The sequence below is a fragment of the Drosophila ficusphila genome, unplaced genomic scaffold, assembly GCF_018152265.1.
Source record: "Drosophila ficusphila isolate 14025-0441.05 unplaced genomic scaffold, ASM1815226v1 contig_414, whole genome shotgun sequence".
Classification (NCBI taxonomy): domain Eukaryota; kingdom Metazoa; phylum Arthropoda; class Insecta; order Diptera; family Drosophilidae; genus Drosophila; species Drosophila ficusphila.
Genome location: NW_025064328.1, coordinates 6,556,176 through 6,583,579, shown reverse-complemented (window position 1 = coordinate 6,583,579; position 27,404 = coordinate 6,556,176). Strand labels below are relative to the sequence as shown.

Here is a 27,404-nt window from a genome sequence, read left to right as displayed (position 1 = left end):
GCCAGGCTATAATTTTCTTGAACTTTGATCTATTTATTGGGTTGGCTTCACAATTTTGTATCATTCATTAAGCAGAGGTTGGAAGCTTATCCCTTGGAATTGAAAAAAACAAGAGGTTGCGGCTTTGCTTATATACATTTTAAGCATCTTTTAAATTAGCTCACAAGTCCCGCCAATACAATAAAAATTCAAGGTTTGCTTAACAAAATACTTTGTTGTGGCTTTGATTGTATTACAAAACTAGAATTACAACTGAGATACTCGTAACATAAACTACAAATAGAGCTACCAACTAAAACTTTACATCTTTGACGAGAGTGGATGTCTAGAAAACGCTGGCCAGTCTTTCGATCTCCAGCAGATCGGCCAGGATCTCCTCCGTCCGTGTGCCGATCTTCTTGGCAACTTCGTTCCGCTCCGAATTGGCCATCAAGCGGTATGACCAAATTAAATCTCCGTCGATGATACAGCGCGAGGGATTGATGCCCTGCTTCTTGGCAGACTTGAGAGTACGGAACTCCTTGGGATTCAGGCCACACAGGTGATCCTGATAGGAGAGGAGGACGTTTTGCAACATGAGGAATCTTCTGTACACTTTTTCGGGAAGTGGCAGGCAATAGCCGAGAGCACCATCTAGCGTTCCATAAACAACGAAGTGTTTGTTTTCGTACAGGAACGGTTGCCGCTGGTGCAGTCCCTTTTGATGACACTGCACGCGGAACATTGTGTTCACCACCTGTCCCAGATGATAATCCGCCTTGCGGAGCAGTTTCTGGCCACCAAGCGATTCCCTGGCCTCTGGCTGATACATGTAGACAATTATATTGCGTTCCGCATCGGTCACCAGGAAACCCAGGTTCGAGTTGTCCACCATGAATTCAATGCCATAAACCTCGAGGGGATTAAAATCTCGCGATGCCAGCGACAAAGTTCGGTACTCCTCCTGGAAGCGCAGCAAGCTTATGGACTTGTAAACATCGGCGATAAATATCAAAGATTTCACAGTGATAATCTGGTGGACATAGATATTGGTATCTATGAAAGCAACACCAATGAGATCCCCATCTCGCAGCTGCCAAATGTAGATCTTTTGGCCCAGTCCGGTAACCAGGAATCCGAGCACATCTGAAATGGCAGACACGGGTCCCTTCTGCTCCTTCTTGAAAATTTCCTTTAACTTAAACTTGGTCATGGGTTTTCCGGGCTCGGGAACCACTTCGATAATGTCGTAGATATGAATGTTTCCTCTGCTGGTGATGTCCTCGCTGTAGTTGAAGTTTGTTCCAATGCAAAGGTACTCCTTCAGACCTGACCTTGTGCCCTCGTACGACAACTTTACGATCTTGAAGGCGGTAACATGTTCCCAGGGCTCAAAGCTTATGGATGCATCCGGAACGATTTCCCAGGTTTCGGGTGATATTAAAACCATTTCGAACTGCGAGCCGATCGGATAGATAAACCTCTCTCCGCGGGTTTCCTCGGATAACTCCTTATCCTCCCCGTTGAACCGATAGTACTTGGTCATCGGCTCCTCCGTTTGGGTGATCAGACAGTACACCCGATTCTCGCGATGGTAAACCAGCTGTCTTGGTGTGCATCTCAGCGGAACCTTTCTCACCGGCCACGCAGAATCGTAACTTAGGTAGCTGGGCAGCACTGATATCTTAAGCTCAAAGGTGGTGTCGAAGTACAAGAAGCCGTTGGGTATATTCACATTGTTAAAGGCGGCAAAGCTGCGCACATCGCCATTTCCCAGGAGTCGATGGATGCGCAGTTCTCCTCGTGAGGTTAGGAAAACGAAGCACGGATTAACTCCACACACCATAATGCCCGAAAGTCCTCCTACATTTGCAAATGGCCGGAGTTTCTGGACATACTTCGGTTGCATTTGATAGGATTGAATCTCCTCCTGCTCATCGTTCTCGTCCAACTCAATGTGAGACGGCTGTTGGTCCAGCAGATTAAGTTGCTCTAGCTTGCGGAAGCGGATCTTCAAATGCCCCTTGGGATACCGGAATACCTGGTATATCAGCAGCTCTACTCGGGTTCTCACTAGTAACAAAGGACGCTCTCCGTTTAGTCCCAATCCAATGACGCTCAACTCAAGTGGCAGTGGAGAATTCGCATGCTGCGGCATGCAAGCCTGGACAATGCCCGCCTTAGAGTTCTCCTGAGTGGTCAGCGAGATGGGCACAAATTCCATGGCGTCCGTAAGAACCATAGCTCCGTTGCCCACGTCGTTTACGAGATACACCAACTTCATGTCCGGCATGGAGTAGATCTCCAAGGTGCCACTCTGACGGGCCACCACCAGCCAATAGCTTGGCTTTGCTTGCACGAGAAGACGTCGCCACCAGTCGGAGTTTTTCTGTTTGGATTGCTTTGCCAATTCGGCCATGCTGTTCATCTTGAATGCACTTCCGGCATCGCCGTACAGCAGGTCTTCTTCGTCCTCCACCTTCATGTTGGGCTCAGCTTTCATGTAACCGCCGAAAGTGTGCCCAAATCCACTGTTTGAGCTTCCCGTCAGATTGACATCGTCTCCTTTGACGGTGAATAATCCTGACAGATCTTTGTAGGCGGAGATGGCAACCACGGCGGGTGAACTGCTTATGGTGTGCTTGTTGATGGCCAAGCGGGGAGTACCACGCGTCTCTCGCAGTGCCAAAGTGATCACCTGACCGTTCAATACTCGCAGGCAAACATAAGGATCAGCTATGGATACCTGCACCACTGGGGAACCAACATCAATGGGCACATTTTGGATAAGACGAGTTCCCTGCAGTAATCTGACGTGACGAGTGGTAACCTGTATTTATAATTTAAATACATTACCATATACAAAATAGTTTAATCGATGGAAACTCACCTGAACAATGAACCTTTGCTGGCCAAGATTACCAACATATATGGTCGGTTGATTGACTGTAAAGCCCGTGTTCTCGATTTCATTAATTTCCTGCCCTGTTTGCAAAACCAAAGTAGAGTTTTTTTGTGAAAGCAACATGAAATCATGCTGATCGTGCCGAGAAGACTTTTTGGTAGCATCATCAAAAACGGTCCACACATCGAGGCAGCCGTCTAACTCAAAGCTTGTAATGATCTGCGGATTTATGCAGTTGACGAACACGGAAAGAGCTCCGTTTTTGCTATGTCCCGTGGCTGCAACCAGTTCGATTTTCAAGTCCTGCAGAGATTCTGCATGCGGTCGCAATGTGACTCCATCTTCTTCGAATTCGACTCTTTCTCCGGCGCACATGTAGTTGATGGGAGCCACGTTGATGAGACTGTCGCACACCTCAAAAATAAACTTGCGAAGCTGAAGAACTGAAGCCTTAGCACCCATGCCATACACCTTAAAAAAAAATTGTGATTAAAGTTAATGAGTAGTTGAAGCTTCAATTTTGTACTACCTCTAGTTCTTCGTCTTCAATGCGCCTGGATTTTGCTTGTGTGGGGGCCATTTCCATTTGATCTACATCAAAAATCTCCTCCAGATTCTGTTCCTCCTCCGTCAAGTTTCGCTGATGCTGCTCCGCCTGTTGATCCACATCATCCAGCGTAATGACCGTGCTCTGATCTTCTTCTGTGAAGTGCAGCAGCAATGAGTTACCAAGCCGCGATCCCAGGAAAATGTATTCAGAGTGCAGAACACAAATGCAACTGGTTAGCACACTTGCGGCTGCTTTGTGGAAGTGGAAATTCCTAACAGTCCTCATAGAGTCAACACACAGTGTGAGCACGTAAAGGTCTCCAGTGCGTAGTGAGATAACTAGTTTGTCTACATCAATAAAAGCAAAGTTTGCACAGTCTAAACTGATTCGTACTCCATCCTGTGGCTTCAACGGAAACGCGGTACTGTTGTCCGCCGAACTGTTTAAACTAACGCCGTATGGGGGAACACTCTGGTTAAGATAGATAACTGCATTAACGGTCATTACCAAACAGCCGCCAACGGGTTTCTGGATGGGATAAACCTGAAAAGATATAAGGACATAAGATTGTGTTTATGTAGGAAAATCGAGTGCCTTAGGCTTTCACACCCACCTGCAAGCAGTCAAACGGCAGACTGTTTACCGTCCAAATAATCGGATGCACTCGCTGTTGGATGTTCAATGAAATGGCCACCAGAACGCAAGTATCGGATCGCACCTTGATCCTTCCCGGGCAGGTGCGCACCGGTTCATAGAGAATGAGCAGCGTAGGTTCGTAGTATCCATGCAGGAACTGAATGTCCAAAACATTGTCGATCTTTTCGTCGAGATCTCGCAATGCTATAAGATACGAGGCCATAATGGGCGTTCTACTGACCATGGCCGTCGGTGCCTTCTTGATAGGCTTCACATCCGCCAGTTCAATCTCGTCCAGGCTGTTATCCTTTCGGAAGGGCAGGACCACTAGCCGTTTGCCGTAGACCAACATAACTGCGCACCTTGAATCGGGATCAACGCGAACGGTGGGCACGAAATAGCGTCCTGTCCAACCGCCACGTATGTCGTCCTCCTCGAAGTAGTGAAGTGACAAGGTTTTCAGGGCAAACGTATCTGGGTCGTGCTGCAGAACAGAGAGCTTTGCGTCCTTGAAACTGATCAGCAGCGCATCCCTCATGGCTCCCGCCAAAGAGACACACTGCAACGACATCACGTTGCCGTACAGGGTGTAGGTGGCCAAGCATTCCAGCCTCATCTTGGGCGCCAATCGCATCTCGCTGGGATTCAGCTTTTGTCGTTGGCCCGCCTCCACGTTGGGCGCTATGCGGTACACTTTCAACACATTGGCGCCTGCCACCACCAGGTTCTCCTCCAAGTTGTTGAAGAAGCGGCACGCTATCGAAAACTCCAGCGCCGTAGCGGCGTGCGTCTGCTTGCACATCGAAAACATTGTGGCTATAAATCCGGTTGGCGTTGAATTAAAAGGGTTTGGATTCAGGCGCACTTGAAAATCATTATTAAACAATTTAGCAAGTAAAACAATTTGCCGGCCCAACACAGCAGCTGCGGAACTATCGATTGCGGGAAAAAAGGTATCGGCCTCCGGCAGTGCAGTCCTTATAGCTTCTTATTAGTTATCGGATAAGCATTTTGACTGATTTTTCTTGGCCACGGCTTAATGACAAAAATAAAGGATATATTTACGCTTTTTTTTAAAATTTAGTATGGTATATTAAAAATAAATTTTCAATGAAAAATATTGATAAATAAGCTTTTGATGGCGAATCTCCAGAAGCGCCTTGGAAAAAATTATTAGTGGTGTATAATGTTTACTCGTTACCGGATTATCCGAAACAAAATAATTGATATTCGTTTTAAAACAACATTTCTTAAAACCTTAACCCCCACAAAACTAAACATACTTAAAATTTTTCAAAACTTTTTATGAATTTTCCTTATTTTGAAATATATTCGTTTTGTTTGCTTTTTAGGAGGCAAATTATATATCGATATTTGCAGATTTCGGCATTGCTTATATCATTTCGAAAAACATCGATATACTGATATTTTGATACATTTTCGACAACCCTAACTAAAAATTCGAGCGTTCCGCGTTTAGAACTGGCCACGAAAAACAATTTAACATTGGAGTGGAGTGCGGGACGCAAGGTGCGGGGCTAGTGGGTGTGATTAGTATTAGGCGTTTGTACTAACTAAAATAATTTCATTCAATTAAACGCAGCTTTTCTGCGTAGTGTGTGCGAGAGGGACAGGAGCTGGACCCGATAGTCGAAACGCGTGCGCCAGACAGGGACCGGCATAGTTAGCTAGAAAAGAATCATTTTGTAGCTGCTTTGTTTGTGTGTTTGGCATTCACATTTCCCCCATTCAATATTTAATTTAGTGAGCCATTAACGAGACGGAAATCTGCATTATGCAAAAGACAGTGCTTCAGTAGAGCTAAAAACCCGTACACTAAATAGGTTAAATACCCGCGGAAAGGCTTTTGAATAGTAACAAAAGCGATTTTTCTACTTCTCTGTGTCACTGTGTGTGTGTGTGTTTGTGTGCGTGCGTGAGAAAAAAATATAACCAACCAACAACTTCGCAGGTCGTTGTTGTTGCCATTACATTGTTGTTTCTTTGGTTTCTTTTGGCGAGCCCAGAAAATCTTATGAAAAACTAAAACGATAATTAAAACGAAAAGTAAAAGCAAGAGAAAAATCCCTGTATAGCCGCAATTTGATTACATATAAAAAATCAAACACAGACACACATCTAACGAAATACATACGCACATACATTACACAGATGGCAGTACATATACAAAGGGCGCAACGTTAAAATTATACAGACAGTTTTGCCTTAAAATGGACAATACTGCTGGCCAGGTTAGTGCAGCGCCCTGGAGTAATCGTGCAGTAGCCAAATTAACTCGATGGCCGATCTAATAGGGCAACTAAATTCGAGATAGAGTTATCAATGCACTTAAATAGACAATTCCTTATTGAGTTTTGGTTTTGCATGTATAATCATTAACTAAGGTGTAGCTAACTTTGGTCAAGTCCTCGGAATCAAAACGAAAGTAGCATTTTCTCAAGCAGGCTGCCCATAAAACTCATTCAACTGCCCTTGCAAACAAAACAATGCAATTTTATTAAATTTCCCACCCTATCTGTGTATCTCTAGTATGTGCGGAAGAAACTTGCCTGACATGGATGCATGGATCAAAAGTTCGCTGTAAATAGATTAGGCAGAGCGATTTATAATGAAAACCATAACGCCGGATACGACGACGACGGCGTCGCAGCACCAACAACTTCTCATTCCACAAGCGGATCAGCATCACCAGCCGATGGTGCAGCAGCAGTCCTTGTTAGCCGCTCCACCGCATCAGATAATAATGGAGCATGTGAATCTGGTGGACGATGACGAGAAGGATCCACTGGCGCTGGAGGTGTCCCCCTCTACAAAGCACACGCACAGTTTAAGGTGAGCTTTGCAATCGCTTGCACCAAAACTAAGAAGATTTCTAACGATCTGTCCTTTTAGACGCCACCTGCCACGCATCATCGTGAAACCCATACCACCTGAGAAAAAGCCGATGGCGCCCAGTGAAGAGGTAGCCGTTAATCCTGCTCCAGCTCCGCCCACGCGCCTCATCTGCAGTCGACGCATCCAGCAGCAGCAACAGGTCAAAGCGGCAGCAGCAGCGGCGGCGGCGGCAGCGGCAGCAGCTGCAGCGGCGGCAGCTTCAGCTCAAGCCCAAGCCTCCGCCAGCTATCCATCCGCCATCTCACCTGGTAGCAAGGCCAGCTCCTCCCAAGCATCGACCATGCGGGAAGTCCTGGCCTCCATACCCGGCTTTAGTGTTAAGCCCCGACGCAGGAGCAATAAAAAGCTAACGACAGCGGCGCAAATCGAGCAAACAAAAGACGGCAAGATCGACCTGGAGACCCCCGATTCCATACTGGCCTCCACCAACCTTAGGGCGCTGCTGAACAAGCAAACGTTCTCGTTGCTGCCTCCGCTCTATCAATACAATCTCATACAGCTGCTGCCCAGCGTAGATCGCGAGGCCAGCGAGCTGGAGCTACCCAGTGGTAGCGGTAGTGGAGGCGGCTCCTCGGAGGGTATTCGGCTCAGTGCCTCCTGCCTGAACAACGAGTTCTTCGCCCGAGCCTGCCTAGAGTGGCGGGAGCGGTTAAGCGAAGGTGAGTTCACACCGGAGAATCAGCTAAAGCTTAGAACGGAGGCAGAGCGAGAGAAGAACAAGCTGGATCCCTGGAAGCTGAAGCACTTTGAGCCCTTTTGGGGCGAGAAGAACTCCAGGAGCAAGGAGAATCCAGAAGGCAATGCCAAGGAGCAGAAGCCTTTGGCAAGCATGAAGAGTGAGCCTGAACCACCAGCGACATCGCAAAAAAAACCACTGCAACAACAAGCAACATGTGATAATGAGACTGAACTAAAATTTGATTTGGTAAGACACTGAAAAATATTTGACTTAATCAGAAAATAAATATCTTTAATTTGCAGAGCACAAAGTGCGAAACGACAGCAGCAACCACAAAAACTACAGTAGCAACAGCAGTAGCAGCTAAGACCAGCACGCCTTCTGGCTCCACCGGCAGCCAGAATAATGTGCTCAACGAACAGCAACGCCGCATCCTCAAACGTCCATCGAGCAGTCCTTCGCAACGCAAGCAGACGCCCACAACGATAGCCACTATTACCCTGGACGACGATCCCGACGAGCTGCCAAGTACATCGAAGGATAGCAAACAACCGAAGATGACCGAAATTGTTCCTAATGCTTCAGTGAATGTTTTCGCTGTCCCAGATGCAGATGTGGTGGATCATGTCGCAGCGGAAACGAAAACCAAGGAGGAGCAGCAGAACCAACATCAGCCACTTATCAACAGTACCTGTGATAAAATTGAGCCATCTGAGTGCAGTGAGGAGGTGATTGTTGCCATTAAGCTGGAGGCTGTAGATAAAGTTAAGCCGCCAGCTGCTGCAAGTGTGATGCCAGCGATTGCTGCTGTAACCCCACCCACACCAAAGCCGGAAACTTTAGCAACCAATCCGGAGGTGGTCAACCACTTTGTGAGCTACTTGCAAAGTGTTGAGTTAGCAGCTGGTAAGTGTTCTATTCCTTATGAAACGAACTCTTTGTTTTTATTGGTAAATTAACTTTTAGAAACCAAAGCGCCTTTGGACAATTCGAACGAGGCAGCCAATAGCCATGATTTTGTATTTGCGGATACCATCGATCACGGTATGCTCTTTTTTTCAAAAACTCCCAGTATCAGTCACTAATTCCATAATTCCTTTTAATCAGCCTATTTTCAAGACCATCAATCAGCCATCAATCACAATTACTTCACTTCATCGTCATCGTCCAACAGTAAACTTACCTATTTCATAAGTATTTCAATAACCAATATAATATATTCTTCCTATCTTACTTTGCAGTGACGACAACCGCAGCCAGCAAACTGGAAGAGCAAAATGTTAAGCTGGAGGACTCACCGATGCCCATCACAAGCTCTGTATCTGGATCGACGCCAGCCAGTTCGATAACATCCACCAGCTGCACCTCCTCATCCTCCTCCACCGCCTCTATGTCGTCTTCGTGCTCCAGCAGTAATTCCGGCTCGACGACAACCGCACCCACGACATCGTCTTCGGCTGGGGCAGCCACAGCTCCATTAACGCTGGCGCCAACAGCAGAAACCACTTTGACCAATGTTCAAGCCATGCTTTCAACAGTGGCCAAATTACAGCAACAACAACAACAGCAGCAGCAGCAGGAGTTGCCCGAGGAGTTGAACTCCAATGCGATGGAGCATGTTCAGCATGATTGGAACTTTGGTGACATCAAGTTGAGCAGCTCCCAATCAGTTGGGGACCAGCAACGAAATTTATGCCATGAAGCTATTGATCTGATGGATGTGGTGCAGGATGCCGACGTCATTGACGATATTATGGACAACGATGTGTGCCATGAAGTGCTCGACGACGATGAGGAGGACGAGGAAGAGGAGGAAGACGACGAGGTTGTGGAGTGTATAACCGAGGAGCAGCAAGAACAGCAGATGATGGATGAGGATAGTGCAGCAGTGCGCGAAATAGTGGACAAGTTGCAGCAACATCAGCAGCAGCAACAACAACAGCAGCAGCAACATCAGCAATTGCATATTCAGGATGTGGTTCAACTGGCTCAGCACTCGTTCATGCCGCAAGCTCACAGCGAATATGGAAATGACGTAAGTTCAGAATAGAAAAAACATTACGGAAAAACAATGAAGTAATAATATTTTACAGATCGCCCAGGAAATGCTCTGTGACGCTGTGCCAATGTCTGCGGCCGAAATGGAGGTGTCCAGCACCGTAATCACCAACAGCAGCAACAGTAACGACAGCAGCAACAATCTAAGCCTTTGCAGCAGCAGCAACAGTCTCACCATCAATCAGCTTCCGCAGCAACCAGCACAACAGCAGCAGGCCCAGCAAAACTCACAGCCAGCTGCACCGCAACAACGACAGATTCTGGTAGATTCCAATGGGCAGATAATTGGAAACTTTTTGCTTCAACAGCAGCGCCAGCAACAGCAACAGCAGCTTCTGCAACAATTCACGCTACAGGCCGCTGCAGCTCAGCAGCAACAGCAACAACAGCAGCAGCAACAACAACAGCAACAGCAGGCTACGAGTAGCAATGCTTTGGCTAAGACTTTACCAGTGGCTCTTCGCAACGGAACCCAACAATTCTTATCACCCAACTTGCTTGCCCAACAACAGCAGCAACAACAACAATTGGAGCAGCAACAGCAGCAGGCTGTGGTACAACAGAAACAACAACAAATTCAGCAGTTTGCCCTGCAACAGGCGCAACTTCATCAGCGACAAATGCTGGCCCAGGCGGCTAACAACAATCTGATACAGCAGCAGCAACAGCAGAACGTTGTGCCAACAACACAGGCCAAATTCATACCCAAGCCATTGAATATCATCTCGATGACGCGACCTGCCAATGCATCGCCTACCACAGCAGCAACAACAGCAAACACCGTAACTATTCCGTCCGCCTACGCCAATGTTGTTGCTGTGACAGCCGCGCAACAGCAGCAATCGACGCCAGTACCTGCCCCGCAACAACAACAGCAGCAGCAAACAGGCCAGCAGCAACAGCCGCAGCAGCAGCTAGCCAATCACAACAGCAATATGCAGCAGCTGCCTACGATTCCCAATGTGCTGACGATGAAAACCCTGCCGTCTTCGGGGGTGCCATCCACCATTGCCCAGCAAAGACTGCAGCCGAAAATGCCAACTGGCAAGGGTCGCAAGGCAACCAGCAACAGGTTGCCACCGGGCGCCGTCAACCTGGAGCGAAGCTATCAAATCTGCCAGGCGGTTATACAAAACAGTCCGAATCGCGAGAACCTTAAGGCCCAGTTGCGCCCTCCGGCCGCGATACTCAACCAGCATCAGCAACCGACGGCGACCACGGCGGCCACACCTGCGAACTCCGTGACCCTGAATGTCTCAACGGTGGCGGCCACACCCATGTCCAACATGACAACGGCCAGCGGGAGTGTGGCAGCGGCAGTGTCCTCAGCTCCAACGCAAAATATTTTAAAGCAAGAAGAGCTCCTGGTCAGTGGGGCAGTTGGTTCCGGAGCTCTGCCGGCTGGATTGCCGCCGAATGTGATGGGTGTCGGACGTCCGGGAGTGTATAAGGTAGGAATTGATTTACCCTAGTTTATTTGCTGCCTTACTAAATGTATTCTTGGCTATTCCAGGTCATTGGTCCCCGAATGAGTGGCTTTCCGCGGAAGAAATATGTGCAAAGGAAGCCCTCACCCACCACGCTCATCCGTCATGTGTTTAGTCCCGGTCCTGGTGGAGCTACGGCGACCCCTCAACAACTGCAGTTGCTGCAGCAGCATCATCAATCGACGACATCGCCAGTGCCTGTGCAAAGTCCGCAGCAGGCGGGACCGGAGCAATTGATTCACCAAAACGGCGGGCAGTATGTGCTTGTCCACCGGGCCAATGTGGGAGCAGCTGATAACCAAGCGCCCAGGGCATCCAGTGCCCCACCTCTGCATCAAAATCAGGTAAGTGATACCATACCATTTAAACAAACTTTTTTCTTATACTGATTTATCGTGCATTTAGTTTGTTACGGTGCAGAATCCGCTGCACAGCCTCAACGGCATTCCCATGGGAGGACGCGGGCGTCCAGCATCGGTGGATACAACTGCAGGCAGCGGCAACGTAATGGCGCCAACAATTTCCGCCACAGATGCGTTGCATCATCACCACCACGAACTGCAGCAACAACAGCAGCAGCAACAGCATCAGCAGCCACAGCCGCTGGGCAATGTGGGCGCCGCCGCGAATATTGTGCGGCGCAATATCGCTGCAGGTAAATTGGTGTATTATTAGTGGTTAGCGAGGTACGTCTTTCAAATCACCACCCTCAAAATCATCAACCTATTGGTCATGTTACCATAATTGGCACGCAATCATTAGTTTGTTGCATAGATTTGCTAGATTAACCGACGTGTTCGAATTACCATTTTGTTATGTATTTCTTCTAGCCATGTTGCATGTATATATAAATTCTTTCCAGAAGTCGTATAAGTGAGGGACCGATACTAATATTGTTTTAGTTTTTGTCCGTTTGCAAAATTTATTTTATTGTTTTTTTTATTGAGTTCTTTTCATTTTTATTAAATAACTAAATAGCTAGAAATAATTGAACATTATTGAAATATACTGCAACGTTGTTCGGTCCCTGCTAAGACAATTTATTTATTATATTTTATAGTTAATTATTAGTAAGTATTCAGCCATAGAGTATAAGATTGTTTATTGGCATTTAAACTAATATATTTATTTCCAATTAGGACCCAACATCGCATACATAGATGGCAGCAACTCCAACTCACCGGCCGTGGCGCTAATGGAGGCTGGAAACAACTACATCGTGACCACCAACACAGCACCCACGGCAGCTCCTTCGCCCATCAACCAGCAGCAATCCGCGCCGCAACATCAGCATCCACTGCTGCAAATGCATCAGAGCGGGGAGAACACTCCGCCGGGAAATGAAGCTACACCCACGCCAAACAATTGCGCCTGTTCACTGAACGCCATGGTGATTTGCCAGCAGTGCGGAGCCTTCTGCCACGACGACTGCATCGGTGCGGCCAAGCTCTGCGTCGCCTGCGTGATCAGATGAGGTGGATAACGTATTGTAGTTATTTAGAGACCCGTATGTTTAGTCGACCCCAGTAGAGAGATACCGAATGTTTAATTTGGGAACTATAGCAATCAAAGAGCGAAGGCGAAAACCAATTGTACAACAAACCAGACAAAAGAACGCAAGTGCAGAGGCTTACGCACAGACGCAGCAGTGGCAACCATACATATTTGTATATTATAATTCATTTGCAATTCATGTAAACTAAGCAAACTGGCAATTCGTAACACTTTTTGTATAAAGATAGGGAAAAGAAGTTGAGCCTAAAATGCAAGCTAGTGTTGTGTATTCTGTGCTTGTTGCATATCCCTTAAGATACTCGTTGTTTTTTGTGATTGTATAAGGATATCACAAGCACTCTAAAACAAAACAATAGAATTCGATTTGAAAATAGATTTTGAAGTACAGCAAAGCGAAAATGAATGAGGAAAAGGCATTAGTAAAGCATGAAAAACTAAAGAAACTAATTGAATTGTAAATATTTATGTTTAAAGTGTAATTTATATTGAACAATATGAAAAACACGAAGTTAGGTTAGCATCAACTCACTCACGTCTGATGACTATATTTTTATAATTTATTCGCTGTATGTGCGTGATTCGGTTGGTTCGATTTTTGAATATACGAACTTGATCAATGATAAGTACGAGTATACTTTAGTTTACTGTGTAATTTATGAAATATTCATAATGTATTTTGAAAACGCTTGGGCCCAGCGCTTAGGCTTTAATTTGTAATTTTCTAAGTTAGTATTATCCACCCGAAAACACCCCCACATACACACTCACCCAAGCGTTCTAAGACTCTCCACGCCCACATTTCTTTAGCATGTAGCGCATAAACATAAATGTAATACACGTAATTAATTTCAAAACAAGACCCTATATATTAAGCTAAAACTGTTGATAAATACAAAAATACAATGCAAATTATAAACGAAGGGAGGAAAAGCTATAAACGGAAATACGAACACAATATGAGGAAACTATGAATTATAGCCAGTAAATCAACAGCAACATCAGCAAGACACAATGGCAAAATAAAACCAAATTCAAAAACAAAACCTAAACGAAGAACAGAACATTTTGCTCCTAGATGCACTCACCGCAAAATTAACCAATAAATAAACATTATTACAAATAAATTTGAAAATAAGAAAGAAAGATGGTATAGTGTATGGTGTCGTTCGGAAACACTTTTCGGTTTTGGAGACATTAATATTTCAAGGTTTTTTTTTTTTTAATTTTGTCAATACTTTATTTTGGGAGAAAAATACAAAAGCAGTTCTGACGGTGCTCTACTCTACTTTAGGGCTTTACGAAGTATTCAGTCCATTTCTAAATGTTAGAAATCCTCCACTCAAATATCTCTTAGGCACGAATGTCCTTGTAGTGCTTCTCATCGTCATCCTTGTCCAACTTGATGGAGTATTTGCCGATCAGAGAGCCTTCAACGTCGGCTTGGCCTTCGGGATTGAATCGTGGGCCGTCACCAACATCCTCCATCTCGTCCTTGAGCACCCTGTAGCCATCCTTGTCGGCGATGTACTCGACACGGCGCTTCACAAATCCATCAAAGTAGCTGTAGGAACCGCGCACGGTGCCTCCTTCGCGCTCCTCAGTCCTCGTAATTTGTCCATCGTTGATCTGATCGTCGACCTTGGCATTGAACTGGTATGAAGCGTTTTCGTTCTGGTACTTCTCGAGCTCCTCCCTGTCTATCCTTTCTTGTTCGGTTTCTTCGCGCTGAAAAATGTAAATAAAATAAACGTATTAAAAAACATGAACTTTTCTACGAACTCCCCAAAACATAAATTTAGCCTTCGTGAGAAAAAATTAGCTTGAGCCTAAAACTGCTGAGAACGACTGATTAAACCTTCTCGGTCAAAACAAAATACACACCCCTTTTAGCTTAATTATTCATGGGTAATTTAAATATAAATTCAACCAGTTTTCAAGCTAAAGCTTTAAGTATTTTTCCTCAGCCAGAAAGACTTGGGAGTCCCCAATACCTGCAGTTTATAAGAAATTAGCGAGACGGTGTAATACTTTGAATGGCCCATTGAACCGCAAAACTATTAAGTTATATATGTAGTTGTCCGACTGAAATGATTACATGATGTTTATACCACTTGCATGTACTAAAAACTCCGCTTAACCCACGAAAACTTATTGTTTCACTGAGTTTTATCTCGATTTCGAAGATTCGTGTAAACATCGACTTTGCGGGCATGACTCAACCGTCATTTAAGTCAAAGAAGAAGAATTGATAAATTCATTACGACGTTTTGACACATTTCCCCCGAGTCTTTGCGAGTGCATGAACGGAAATAGTAATTGAAATATGTCGATGTAGCTCTGATATGTCTTTGGGCTTATACGGCTTGCACATACTCTGTTGAGATGTGTTAAGTATAAAGAATTATTTTTCAATTTTCAAATTCGTTTCTAGCCTTTAACTACATAGATATTTTCATCTAAGTATAAAATTTCTTTTAAATATTATACTCAAACGTAATATATTGTTTTTAAGGTAGGGTCTTCAGAGATCGTTTATTTCGATCCTGTTTGTATGTAAATTCAAAGTCAAAATGATAAGTGTTGCTTTTGTCCGTGTGTTTTTGTACCTTTGTTTTAGTACGCCGCGTCAAGGCAAGTTGAGGAGGTAAAATACGAAAAAATAATGCGAAAAATGAAAAATACAAACGCAAATAAGCAGAAAACTTGTTCGACTCGAAACCGGCGATCGCGGCATATAAAGCCCGATCAACGCCAGTCGAAGTTGACTATAGTAACGAAGCGGACGTTCAACTATCATCATGGGTACGTCCAAATATATAAAGCTACAAATATTCGCACGAAATGCGGAACCATTAAGAATTGGCTTTTACATTTATTTACTCATTGGCAGTTAAGCTTGGCTTTCTTTCCCTGTTAATTGCGGCCTTTGTGGTTGCTGCCTTTGCTGCGGGTGGTAAGTGTGAATTCACAGCTTTTTCCGAGCTTTTTCACGAACTCCCTTTATCTGGCAGATTGTCCTTCATCCACAAAGGTTCAAAACTGTACCCCCAAGTGTCTGCATGACAGCGAGTGCAGCGCCATTGGTGGCAAGTGCTGCCCGAATTTATGCAACGGCCGCAGCTGCGTGCAGCCCAATTTGCTGGGAAATTCCGGAGCCGATAAATCGCCCTTTGGCAGCAAAAACAGTAAGTTATAAAAAAGAAATCCACAAATTTTAAATTAAAGTTTTTCAAGACTGCTAAGACAAATATTTAAAACAAAAAAAAAAAATTTATAATATAGTTAGTTTGCTTTACGAAGACCCGAAAGGATTTTTTTTAAGAAAAAGTTTTATGTTTTAAAGGTCCAAAAAGTATTTCGGTAATTAAATCATGAAAATTTAAAGTATTTTCCTTTTATAAGATTTCAAGTTCAGCTAGAAAAAACGTTATCCTTTTAAAATTATTTCTACGATTTGGCTGTTTAAGGAACTTTTTTTGATATCCTCTTCTTTTTTTTATAAAAATTTTTTAATTCGTTTTTAGCCGGATCCAGTGGCAGTTATTGCGGCAATGTCAAGTGCGGCAGCTTCGAGAAGTGCGAAATGGACCGCAGCACCAAGCGACCAAAGTGCGTGCGATCCTAAAAATAATGCAGCAAGATCAACGGACACGGCAGCAACAACGCGTTATAAACTCATTTCTTTGTCACTAAATGGAAACTTGTAGACCCGCAAACTTTCTTGGCCAAGTCTATGTCTTTTTATATTGGGTTTTTTTTTCAATTTTTTTTCAACACTCACGGGAGCTGCGAAGGCGATGGCGACCAGCAAGCTGGCGATCAACACGAATTTGAACATATTTTCTGGGGTGGTTAAACTCTCTGCACTCGATGTCTTTCGCTGCAAGCGACTTTGGACTGTGGATCGTTGAGCGGCTTGTGGCCGGGCTTTTATATCGCACTTGAGACCTGGCCAAAAGCAGCAGCGTCGGCAGCGGCGTCGCCTCGTTTTTTATACATCTTTTTTTTTATTTTTCGGTTTTTTTTTTTTTAATTTTTCCCCTCCCGAGACTTTTGTGTTTACATTTTTGACAAGCCAAAGATCTGCCATGCGGTGTTGTTGGGGGAAAAACTCAACATCAACACCGAAAACTTCAAATGTAATTTTGCAATCGTCGCTGGGGAAGCTGCAATTTGTTGACTTTCGTGTAGAGAAGAAGATCGAACTGGAATCGGGGTGTATTGCATTGCGTAAGCGGGCCCCATCTCCAAAGTGCTTCAAGGTCAGTTGGTCAACCAGTTTTTTTTCTTCTTTTTTTTTTTGGTTTGTGGTCTTCCAAAAAGACGATCCGAAAAAGGTGCACTTACCTCACGCATTCTGCCGCTTCTTCTCCTGTAAGTGCTCCGTTTCCCCCGGGTTTTATGGTCAACTTATGTAATTTACGTGGAGTTTTGTGCAAATTGAAAGCACCTCTGGGCTGTGTGTGTATGTGCCCGAAGTCGAGGAAGTAAGTGGAGCATTACGTTGTGTCTGGGCCACCCTTTTGGATTGGTGGATTTTCGGATCAGCAGCGCCATAACCACTCAGCAAACAGCTGGAAGATTCGGAATCGGGTTCGAACTGCAATTCGGGTTCACCTATCTGCAGATCTACAGTGGAAAAATTGGGCAAGCTCCGTGTTTGATTTAGATACGGCTTAATTGAATTACCATTTATTTGCTTGGGTCAACATTGGATGTAATCGCTAATACATGGAAAAACGTTGGTCTTGGGAAACATGGAAGTCTTCAAACCCGAAGTTAAGTAGGCTCATATATGTGTGAAGAAGGTGGTTTGTAGTTATGAGTTTATGTGGGGTTTGCAAATTAATAATCGTAATTATGGTATTTTATTAGCGTTCGTTTCTTAAGCTTCCTCACTTTTTATTTAAGTCTTTGTCTTGACTACATTAAACAGAGACTTATGAAGCTGAACTTGCACATAATTGTCATAACATATTTTATAAGTTGCGTAAATAGCCATTATTTAATCGTTATATTAATTATATTAAAAGTAAACACAACTTATTTAAAATAATTAAAACATCAAGGTGTTGTTGGTTAAGTAATTTATCTTAAAAAAGATTTTTAAAGTCATTATTTGCTTGGGTATTTCGTATACGGTTGAACCTAATTAATTAAATAAAAACTGAAAATTATGAAGCCGAAATTGTACTTTATCATCATCTTCAACAATTGGGGTATATAGCCTTGTAAAAATTAGAAACCTTAATGGCACCTTGTTAAGTTAACTATATTTTAATGCAAATTTAAGCTGCACTTGATTGCAATTAAGCATTCACAACAGGGTTGATGCACTCAGTCACCGAAATAGAACTGTGGAAAAAGTGAATTCTTGGGGGACTTTTGGAATTTCGTCACGTAAGCATCACCGTAAGTTCTGATGCCCCATTTGGACAGGTCCAAACTTCATTTTATGGGGCCCACAGTGCGAATGCTTGATTTGTTGGACATCCGTTCGTTCCACTTTCGATTCGCTTCCCCTACTGCCTTTCACAATACTCTTTCTATGAATCGCAAATGTAATAACAGTTTAGTAAACCACTTCTTTTTTTTTTGTTAGTTTTACTTTTATTGTTACTGCACGAATTTCGAATTCGATGATATCGAGATGGTAGACGAGTTTTCTGAATCGTGGTTTTTTCGGTATCGATGTAAAAAAGCTCAAGGTGAGAGACCGCTCCAAGTCATCAGGTTGGCCTGCTGATAAATGTGTTATTATGCATTGTTTTCTTAATGATGGCCAATAAAAGAAAGAGAGGGGTAGAGGGCCAGGAGAAAGAGATAGAGAGATCTATGGTCCGGAAGGAAAGGAAACAACTTCAAACATTTGCCATATTTATGGCTCTATTTTGACTTTGCCTTCGCAAATTAGCACGCCATCACCACCTTCTCCTCTTCTCCCTCCCCCTTTCTCCTGTCCCCTCTCTTAGCCCTCATTTACGAGCAAAAAGAGTGCCAAGAGAGAGGGGGAGTGGCAGTCTCTTGGGCGTTACATTGACAAATTGTTTTGGCGCTCTCTTTTATCGCCGCTTTTATGCAAATTTACTTTGTATTTTATATTCATTTTTTTTTCTTCGGCTTGTGCGTCTTCAGCGGCACGGATTTAGCTCAGGGCTATGGCAATTTGACATTTTCAATCAAAATTTGTTAATTATTTATTTGTGATTATGGGCAAGCCATACAAATGACGACTATCTGGGCGACTCCAGTTACTATACGCTTTTGTGGGCGATTCAACGACCTTTTGATTTGCATTTTTTTTGGTCTTGTGGGATAATCGGAATTATGTTAATGATTTGAATAATTGGTTTGATATCCATCAACTTGTTTCCATTGTGATTAAGTGGCTTGTGTGGGAAATTAGGCTAAGTAGGGCTTTTTATTTTCATTAGGTCAGAGGTCTTTCGGATGCAATTTTTTATTATTTCCCTATTTGAAGGTAATGCGTAATTGTTTTCTTTTAAAATCTGGGGAACAGTTAAATATACATTTGTATGTTTAATCACGAAAATGAGATATTAATCAGCAAAGAGTTATAAAAAAACCATCATGAATTGAATTACTTTTTATTGCTCAATTCTCTCTGCTTGAGTCAGTTAGCCAGGCCAATAAAATTTAGCACACCGTTAATGCTGATTATACGAGTGCTCTGAACTCGAGCTTCTAGAAATTGCCGGTATCATCAATGAATCACTGGCCTGCATATCAAAATAAATCCGATTTATAAGCAATCGCATAAATTTTCAACGCGATGTTGTCACTTTAACAGCTGTCCACATACACTTGGCAACAGAAACAACACACCCACACACACACCAGTCGGTTTCAAGGACACTGTGGCAGAAGTAGCCGACTTACGTATCTAAATTTCCATAGTAAGTATATACACTCGAAGAAATTATTTGGATATGAACTATAAACTATGAATTCAAATATCGACTCAAGTTTCAAAATGCCAAAAAAACTTATTTGAAAATAAAAATTCATTATAATATAAATAATCATTTGTTTTAATATTGTTACCTATTAGTTAAACCTAAAGTTTTTCCAGTTTACCATATACCTATATAAACATATATGTATTAAAAATGTGTGCGGGCATATAGTATATATTTGACAGCTGACATTTAGAAGAGGAGTGCGAGCTCAAAACTTGAGGCCTCGTGCGTGCGAAAAAAGGAATGCAATAAAAGCAAATGTGCGAAACAGAAACATCCAAAAACAACGACAACAACAGGGCAAATTATGCACAGACACACACATTTGCATGCCAATGGGGAGAAAGGGGAGAAAATAGATGGGGAGGGGCGGGAAATGGGGGAGAAAATTGGGTGCCTTACAATATGTAAATAGAGTGGCAAATATTATTGGGCCAAACACTTCCTAAGCCAACAAATATGCATAAAATGGGAAAGACATTTTCTTATGAAGTTTCCCCAGTCGAATTTCCCCTTTAAAAAGCTCAATTGAAAAGCAATAATAGTGAAATTTAATGCTGCTTTCTCTTAATAAATTGAACTTAAAACAGTTGCCTGAATTGCTGTTTGATTAGTTTAATTCTTTACTTTATGAACTCTCCTCTTGTTTTGGTTCAAATTTCAATCTTATTTATTTTGAAAAGATGTATTCTTTAAGCTTATACTAACAGCAAAAAGTAGTACCACCAACTTTAAATGCCATATCACCAGCAGCTTTAACCCTTCGAGCATCTCTTCGTGAATATTTCATGGTCTTGCATCGCAGCTTTACTCCATGATAATTGCATTATTCACAGAGATATGTGTGTGCTGCTCTTTTCGAGCCTGGTTGAAATTTTTTACTTGACCTACCTCAAGGCTTATGGAGCACTTAGCCCAGTCAGCCGGCAGTTGGTAGTTGGCAATGGCGCGAAGAGGGGAGCCCTTCGGATGGGGACTAAAACTAAAGCTTATGCGAAAGCTTGTTTAATAAGCTCTGTAATGGCGCCATATGCAAGCCGGCTGCAAAAACCGCCAGCAACAACTATAAAATAACCCGAAAAACCGCGTAATAAAGGGGAAAATACTGGAAACGCGGGGGGGAAAACTAGTGGAAAAAGGGAAAACAGAGAAGAGGGGACAGCCAGAGACAGACTCACTAAGTGAGAGAGCCAAGTTATCAAAAGTAATTATCAACAAAAGACAGCAACAATGCCAGCAAGCGGCTTACAGAGAAGCTGTGGGGGGTCAAAAGGAGCAAAAGGAGCAGGGATCGTGGTGTACGAGTCCTGGCAACATGAGTAAGTCAGCGTTAATTAAGTCAGGACACAAAACAAATGGCCAGCGCATCTAAAAATGCATTCCACTCCGGCGAATTTGCATTTGTTTTCGAGAGAAAACCAGGGGTTCCTGGAAAAAGATTTTGCAAATTTGTTAGTTTGAGATACATTTAAATTTTCGTAAATAATGGCTTTTGTTTTGGCATAGATACATTTAAGTTAGAGTGCATCTGTTTTTGTTTCGATTTTATATTTGAACGAATCCATTGTTTCTCTTAAAAGATTTGATATTGGTATTTAAATTTATTAGACTTTTGTGAGACATATATTTCTTAGGTAACAAAGAGAAGCAAAACTAACCGTTATAAATATTCCTATCATAGCTTGAGATTAGAGTTACCTACAATTATCTTTAAATTTAAAGCATTTTAAATGCTGCTAAAATTAAATAAAAATTAATCCAACCAGCCATTCGTGTCACGACCTCATCTGCAGTCTGCTTCTCGTTTCTAGACAGCTCTCGACGCTGTGGGCATCTTTAAAATCGCATTAAAGTTGAAGAGCTGTGCCGACTGTCAGGCAGCATTGACCCTGCAGACACACACAGATACTATATGCGTGTATGTATGCATGTGTGTGTGTATATATATCTGGGTATGCCCAGATACCGAGACATGTGTAATTGAGGCAGCAATTTAAACTGCATCATGCAACATTGCCAAACCGGAAGTGAGGGTGCACCACAAACACTGGCACACACACGCACACACACACACATACTAGTGTATATCAGAAGAGGAGGTGGAGAGGTGAGCGAGTGCATTGAAACTTCAGGCCGGTTTTGGGCCTGGTACTTGGTACTTGCAGCCTGATGCCTGATGCCTTTATTAAGCCAGCAAATAAAATCCTAAAACATCAAGGATACACTAGTACTCATGCATAGTCAGGAGCAGCGACATCAGGAAAGCACTGGGGAAACAGTTTGTTTATCAAATTTCCCCAAGACCTTACTAAAAACTTAATAACCTGCAATAGAACAATTTACAAAAATTTTTGGATTTTTTTAATATTGATTTCAACACAAAATGTATCCTTGTAATAGTAAAAGAATATAATCTTGAAAAATATTTCAGAAGTTTAATGAAGATTTTTAAGATCTTCTTCACTAATCTTTAGCAATGAATATTTAACTAAGTTTATAAACATAAGCAAACACATTCATTGTAATATAATACATTACAATACAATACTATATAAGAAATATTCTTACACATTTTTTTCAGTGTACTGAAGTAGCAGCAGCAGCATCGCATCCTTCACATGTTTTGTATACAAGCCCAGGCAGTTGCAATTTATGCACACAACTTGTCAACGCAGGGCGGCGGCTTGAATGGCTCGCCGGGGTGACGAAGGAGTGAAGACAGCCTGAAGAAGCGGTGGAGAAGAAGGGGGAGGCAGGGAAACGACAAGTGCTGCATTGGTTAGCCAGATGAGAGGTGGAGCAGGAGGAGCGGAGGAGAAGAGTGGGGGAGTGATGGAATGGGGATGCGGGAGGTTGAATGCTTGATGGCAGCAAGCAATTTACACCGCACAATGCGTTGACACACGTCGTCCGCAAATGTGCGGCCAGAAGACAATAGAGAAATAGGGAGCCAAGGACCCGGTATCCAAGGATCCACAGCCAAGACGGAGCTTCCTGCCTCATTAAGCCAGAAAAGTGTCAAATGTCCTGGCTGGCAGTGGCATGGATGAGCAGCCAGGAGCTCATCTCGTTCAACTTCACTTGCAGTTCTAATCTCGAGCCTGAATTTACGACTCGGTGTCCTCTAGCCACCGCCTTACGTAGTTACTTTTCCCCACTCTTCGGTGTTCGGTTCCCCACCTCATAATTCACAAAAGTGTTGACAATGAAAACGAAATCCCCATTAAAATGCAATATGTTGCAGCAACAGAGTCTCACTTGGCCAGAACAAATGTTTATCTGGCCAAGGGAATCGAAAAGTGGCCCGGGGAATCGGGCTTCCGTTTGCATTTGGTAGGATTTCCCAGGAATATTTCACAGAATGTATGATTACATTTTCTGTGTGTTTAGCCACGTAATTCAATTCACAGAATTAAATTGACTAAAGCAGGCAGGGAAATTATGAAATTAAATGCTTTCTGAAAGGGAAAAATAATTCGAAAAGAAGATTATGTTTAAGAGCAAACTTTGCGGAAGTATAATTTGTGAAATTTAATTCGATTTATTTGCTTTAGCCAACTTTTCAGTTGTGATATCTTTGCAAAACGAATCTAAACATTTGCATTAATTCAATAAACACGACAGGTATTTATTTGTGTTAACAAAGTCAATTTACATAAGCGACGGAAATGTTTCTTTAATGCCTTTATGTGTTATCATTTAAAATATCTGTTTTCGCTCCCAATTCAATTAAAATGTACAGAAAGCAACAAATTAAAGCAATTATTTCTGCTGAAATTAAATTTATACCGCTTGCATTTCCTTTGCTTGTTCAAGGCTCCAGATGAATTCCGCTGGGGGCATTTTGTGTGGCAGGCTAATCGTTCTTTTGATCATTTTGCGGCTGATATACAAGCCACCCAGATGGAAAGGACGGTTGCGGGGAAAAGCACAGGATTAAATCCGCCAAATATTTAAGGAAGGATATTTATGAAATTCGGGCCATAAATCCGTATAGATTCCTGTACAAAATGACGACCTTGAAATCAGTGCGCACTCAGGAAAATAAAACTCCTACTGGAAGTGCAGTAAAAGTTTGTGAAATTGCCTCTCAAAATTGCGTTACGCATAAAATAACACATTTTCCGGTTCACTTGGCAGGAAAAGAGCAGGAGCGGATCCTTCTGCTCGAGGATTATGCATAAAATGTTTGCGCACTGAAACTGAAGTTGTGACTTACCCTTCGCCTACACATGTGTACATTTATATATCAAAATCAGAGACAAACATCAGCGGAAAATGCTTATTTTTTCATTTTGTTGTTTTGCCCTTTTTTGCTTTACTTTTTTTGCTCGTTGGGTGAGCAAATTGAATTATTCCGACACGACACACTGCTTATTTCGGGTTCGCCACGTGGCGTATGCGTTATATTGAAAGCCAAAGTCAAACAGTTTTCCTCTTTATTTCGAGCTTGTTGCTTTGATTGGCTGCAGCTTCTGCTTTGGCCTGTTTGATGTTTGCTAAACTAATTTGGCTGAAGCAGCAGTAGCAGCAGCACAAGTGGAAATAAAACGAGGGAAAGCAGCTGTGGAAGCGGCGAAAGTTTCCTTTGCTCCTGTTTGCATATCAAGTATACGCAACGTTGATTGGATTTGTAAACTGACCAAGACACTGTCCGTCAAGCCCTCCCCACATTCCCCTAGTTAAGGACACCAGCTTAATAATCATTTCTGCTTAAAGCTCAGCGTCGCTCAGCGATTTATATGCACTGAAAAAAATGTTTTTCCTTCTCTTTGAAAGAACAAGATTTTTAGAGGTATTTGTAAGTTTCTTAAATTCAAGCTAATTTAGTTTTATGGAAGTGCTACAGTTTGTTTCTTTATTAATGGTATATCTTATAAAGTTATAGGATATTTCTTCCTGTTCAGCCGCAATGTCAAGCTAAGTTACGAACTGGATGCGTGTGTATTTGGGTGAGTGGATGAGCGTGTGGGTTGGCGTTATCCTTGGCACGTCCTGCAGGCATCGACGTTGGGCCTGTCATGTTCACCTCCGCCATGCAAATCTGACAGGATATGGCATCTGCTCTCTCTCTCTCTCCCTGCGTCGCCTTGTGTTTGTGCATATAAGGATATTGCATTTCGGGTGCGATGGCGAGATGGCGATGGCGATGCTCCGCTTGCCAAGCAGAATGGGTTAACACCTCTGCATCCATAATCGTTCACATCCGAGTCGTAAAAAGACAAAACCAGCACATAATGTGGCCACTTTATGATGCCAAAGAGGATTGCGCCGCTCCCTTCGATTGTGTGTTTTGTGGTTGACGATTCGAAGGATATCCCCGGGGCAAGCTGTCCTTTCCTGGATATTATTTGGTCAGCTCAGAGCAAAAAATGGATGAAAAAAGTACGGCTGCAACATATTGGTTTTCTATTTATATTTAATACATAGACTTACTTATTTCGGTTTCCAAGGAACATATTAAAGATTTATGCTGAAATATGAACATATGTCCACAGATTTTATTCTACTTTAAAGATTTACAAATGAAAACAATTTCATCCAATAAACAAAACTCCTGGAAGTATGCCATGTAATTTAATTAAAATTATATAAATTGCACTGATGAATCTTGTACATAAGCATTTGATTTAGCCAGCTTTTACATCACTCAACTTAATTTATTTTAGCCACCATAAGCTTAACGTGTGGCTTTTTCCGACACGCTCGTTACAAAATCTGTAATAAAGTTTTGCGAAAACTGCGGCTGGCGTTGTTCAGCGCTTTCAGCATCCATAAACTCGAGGTGGGAACTTAAAGTGACGTCATAAATTTCGTCAAGTACTTAAAGTGGCGGAAGTGTACACTATATTTTCCTCCTTCGCCCAACACTTTGACTTGTGGCTAATGAATTTATGTTGTTGCCGCTGTTTCAGTTGTTATTTTTCCCGGTTACTATTTTGATGAAGACGATGATGATAAACCAGGAGCAGCGGCAATGGCAGAACTTAAACTTTAACGCAGCGAGTTGATTGTCGTGAGGTCGTGCACTTGATATCCCGCCAGCTCAAAGATTGTGCACAGAGAAAAATATATATAAGATATAATATAAATTAAATTTTAGATAAATACTTTTTCTTGTGTAAATCATGAAAACCTGGGAATGCAAAACTAAAGCTATTAATATGGAAATGATTCCGTGGGGTATGTTGTATATGCAAAGAAACTAGATATTTTAAACTGAAAATAGAATTTTTAATGTGTAAGCAATATGAAACTGAAAATGTTTATGAGTGCATAACATTAAAGGCGAAACTGTGGACCCCGTTGGCCAGGCTAAATCGAAAATTGTTTCATTAGCTCGATGGGATAAGAACAACAACCGAGCAGAATATCCATCAAAGTTTTTATTTGTGGAGCGAAGAGGAGACAGATATGGTACATAAATGGAACGGGGTCCCCAGCTGGCAGACACCTAAGAATCTCCTTTAGGAAGTCAAATTATGCAGCATGTGCATGATTGATTAACTTTGAATGGGGGCGTTGTTCGTGATTTGGCAAAAAAAAGCAAAGGAAAAGAAGAAAATTGGCGTGTGAGCAAACTCAATAATCTCACAAAAGAGTGAATATTAAATGGGAGGACGAGTAAGTAAGGGGGAAAGGGGAAAAGGGAAGGAAGGAGGGCAGGACACGGTCGACTGACACTTAATTAGAGGCACGCCGGAAACGGAAACGAGATGCATGGCCATCAAGTGGGTCGTGTGCATTCACGGCGGAAGACGTGCAATTTGCATGGTCAGGATGGCAAGGTCGCCAGGTTGCGACTGAGATATATGCATGTTTTCTATGGAGGGGCAAATGTGTGGAAAACTTTTAACTAAAGAGAAATTTTCCCGGAATTTAATCTGCATATGTTACTCAGAGGTTGCTTTAATCTATAGCTGGTTATAAAATCAATTCTAAAACACAGGAAATAGCAAACTTTACTTCAGTAATGCAAAGACCAGAAATATTTAAATTGGTGAGTGGGATAATGAGAGAATTTGGATGGAAGATTTTTTAAAACATTGGTAACAATGAATGCGTTCTTTTTTTTGATGAAGCTGTTTACAAAGTCAAAGGCAGGGAAAGGACCTTAAGGGGTTTTCAATTGCAGAACTTGCAACTTCTTGGCAATTCGGTTTTTGGGCGACTTTTCTATCTAAGCGGGCGTATCATAATTGCGGTCGCAGCGCAGGAAGTGCACAGGAAGAAGAAGAAGAGTGGAAGGGGGCGATGGTCGAGGGGGCGTGGCATTCCTGTGCATAATTGAAATTCCAGCCTAAACGCGTTTGTAACGGGAAATTGCGCGCGTTGCCAAAAAGCACAAAACCGGACGAAGGATGCGGATGCGAAAATGTCCACTCCACAAAAACAGTTTATTTATTTTGGTTTTTTAAATATGGCACGCACTTATTTCTCCTAGTTGTTTTTTTGTGCACAGAAAAAAAATATATAGGCATTAATAGAGCAAAAACAGAAATTATGCTTAATAAGAAGTAACAAACATAAATTGTTATAACTGTCTTTTTAAAATGCATAAATACTATATATTTTAGTTTTTCAACTGCTTTAGTTTTTAATATTATGTATCTGTTAACATTTGTTTGACATTTATTGCCTCCATTCCAAATCATAATTGCACAAGCAATTTGTTTGGCAAATAATTAATAAAGGCTTG

At 42.6% G+C, this 27,404-nt stretch overlaps 4 protein-coding genes across 7 annotated transcripts; 2 read left to right on the top strand and 2 right to left on the bottom strand.

Moving 5' to 3' along the window:
• Positions 1–194: 194 nt before the first annotated feature.
• Positions 195–5,028, bottom strand: LOC108086689 (cleavage and polyadenylation specificity factor subunit 1). The gene is made up of 4 exons (XM_017183684.1): positions 4,048–5,028; positions 3,414–3,977; positions 2,870–3,355; positions 195–2,809 (listed from the first exon to the last, which is right to left on the bottom strand). The coding sequence occupies exons 1-4, from the start codon at positions 4,879–4,881 to the stop codon at positions 326–328; spliced, it is 4,368 nt and encodes a 1,455-aa protein (XP_017039173.1). The 5' UTR covers positions 4,882–5,028; the 3' UTR covers positions 195–325.
• A 487-nt stretch (positions 5,029–5,515) lies between these two features.
• Positions 5,516–12,974, top strand: LOC108086724 (polycomb protein Asx). Of its 4 annotated transcripts, none has more exons than XM_017183747.2 (11): positions 5,516–5,600; positions 6,621–6,923; positions 6,984–7,911; positions 7,968–8,571; positions 8,632–8,709; positions 8,773–8,838; positions 8,907–9,700; positions 9,759–11,174; positions 11,237–11,554; positions 11,616–11,865; positions 12,350–12,974. In XM_017183747.2, exons 2-11 carry the CDS (start codon positions 6,700–6,702, stop codon positions 12,682–12,684), a joined length of 5,013 nt encoding a protein of 1,670 aa, XP_017039236.1. In that variant the 5' UTR covers positions 5,516–5,600; positions 6,621–6,699; the 3' UTR covers positions 12,685–12,974. The 4 variants fall into 4 exon arrangements, with proteins under 4 accessions (XP_017039236.1, XP_017039238.1, XP_017039237.1 ...); XM_017183749.1 differs by having other exon boundaries at positions 11,616–11,896; positions 12,350–12,427; XM_017183748.2 differs by lacking the exon at positions 8,773–8,838.
• Positions 12,975–13,933: 959 nt separating this feature from the next.
• Positions 13,934–16,642, bottom strand: LOC108086725. Its single transcript, XM_017183751.2, has 2 exons — positions 16,507–16,642; positions 13,934–14,450 (listed from the first exon to the last, which is right to left on the bottom strand). The coding sequence occupies exons 1-2, from the start codon at positions 16,561–16,563 to the stop codon at positions 14,076–14,078; spliced, it is 432 nt and encodes a 143-aa protein (XP_017039240.1). The 5' UTR covers positions 16,564–16,642; the 3' UTR covers positions 13,934–14,075.
• On the top strand, positions 15,426–16,441 carry LOC108086726. The gene is made up of 4 exons (XM_017183752.2): positions 15,426–15,527; positions 15,616–15,678; positions 15,737–15,910; positions 16,250–16,441. Exons 1-4 carry the CDS (start codon positions 15,524–15,526, stop codon positions 16,348–16,350), a joined length of 342 nt encoding a protein of 113 aa, XP_017039241.1. The 5' UTR covers positions 15,426–15,523; the 3' UTR covers positions 16,351–16,441.
• Positions 16,643–27,404: the final 10,762 nt, after the last annotated feature.

Bases quoted from the DNA above. Each gene is read 5' to 3' on its own strand.
- LOC108086689 (XM_017183684.1), bottom strand. From the start codon at position 4,881: ATGTTTTCGATGTGCAAGCAGACGCACGCCGCTACGGCGCTGGAGTTT. The intron at 3,978-4,047 runs GTGGGTGTGAAA...ATATCTTTTCAG, and splicing joins TGCCGTTTGACTGCTTGCAG to GTTTATCCCATCCAGAAACC. The intron at 2,810-2,869 runs GTGAGTTTCCAT...TTATAAATACAG, and splicing joins AGCAAAGGTTCATTGTTCAG to GTTACCACTCGTCACGTCAG.
- LOC108086724 (XM_017183747.2), top strand. From the start codon at position 6,700: ATGAAAACCATAACGCCGGATACGACGACGACGGCGTCGCAGCACCAA. The intron at 6,924-6,983 runs GTGAGCTTTGCA...CTGTCCTTTTAG, and splicing joins AAGCACACGCACAGTTTAAG to ACGCCACCTGCCACGCATCA. The intron at 9,701-9,758 runs GTAAGTTCAGAA...AATATTTTACAG, and splicing joins ACAGCGAATATGGAAATGAC to ATCGCCCAGGAAATGCTCTG.
- LOC108086726 (XM_017183752.2), top strand. The intron at 15,679-15,736 runs GTAAGTGTGAAT...TTTATCTGGCAG, and splicing joins TGCTGCCTTTGCTGCGGGTG to ATTGTCCTTCATCCACAAAG. The intron at 15,911-16,249 runs GTAAGTTATAAA...ATTCGTTTTTAG, and splicing joins GCCCTTTGGCAGCAAAAACA to CCGGATCCAGTGGCAGTTAT.
- LOC108086725 (XM_017183751.2), bottom strand. From the start codon at position 16,563: ATGTTCAAATTCGTGTTGATCGCCAGCTTGCTGGTCGCCATCGCCTTC. The intron at 14,451-16,506 runs GTGAGTGTTGAA...TACATTTTTCAG, and splicing joins CCATCGCCTTCGCAGCTCCC to CGCGAAGAAACCGAACAAGA.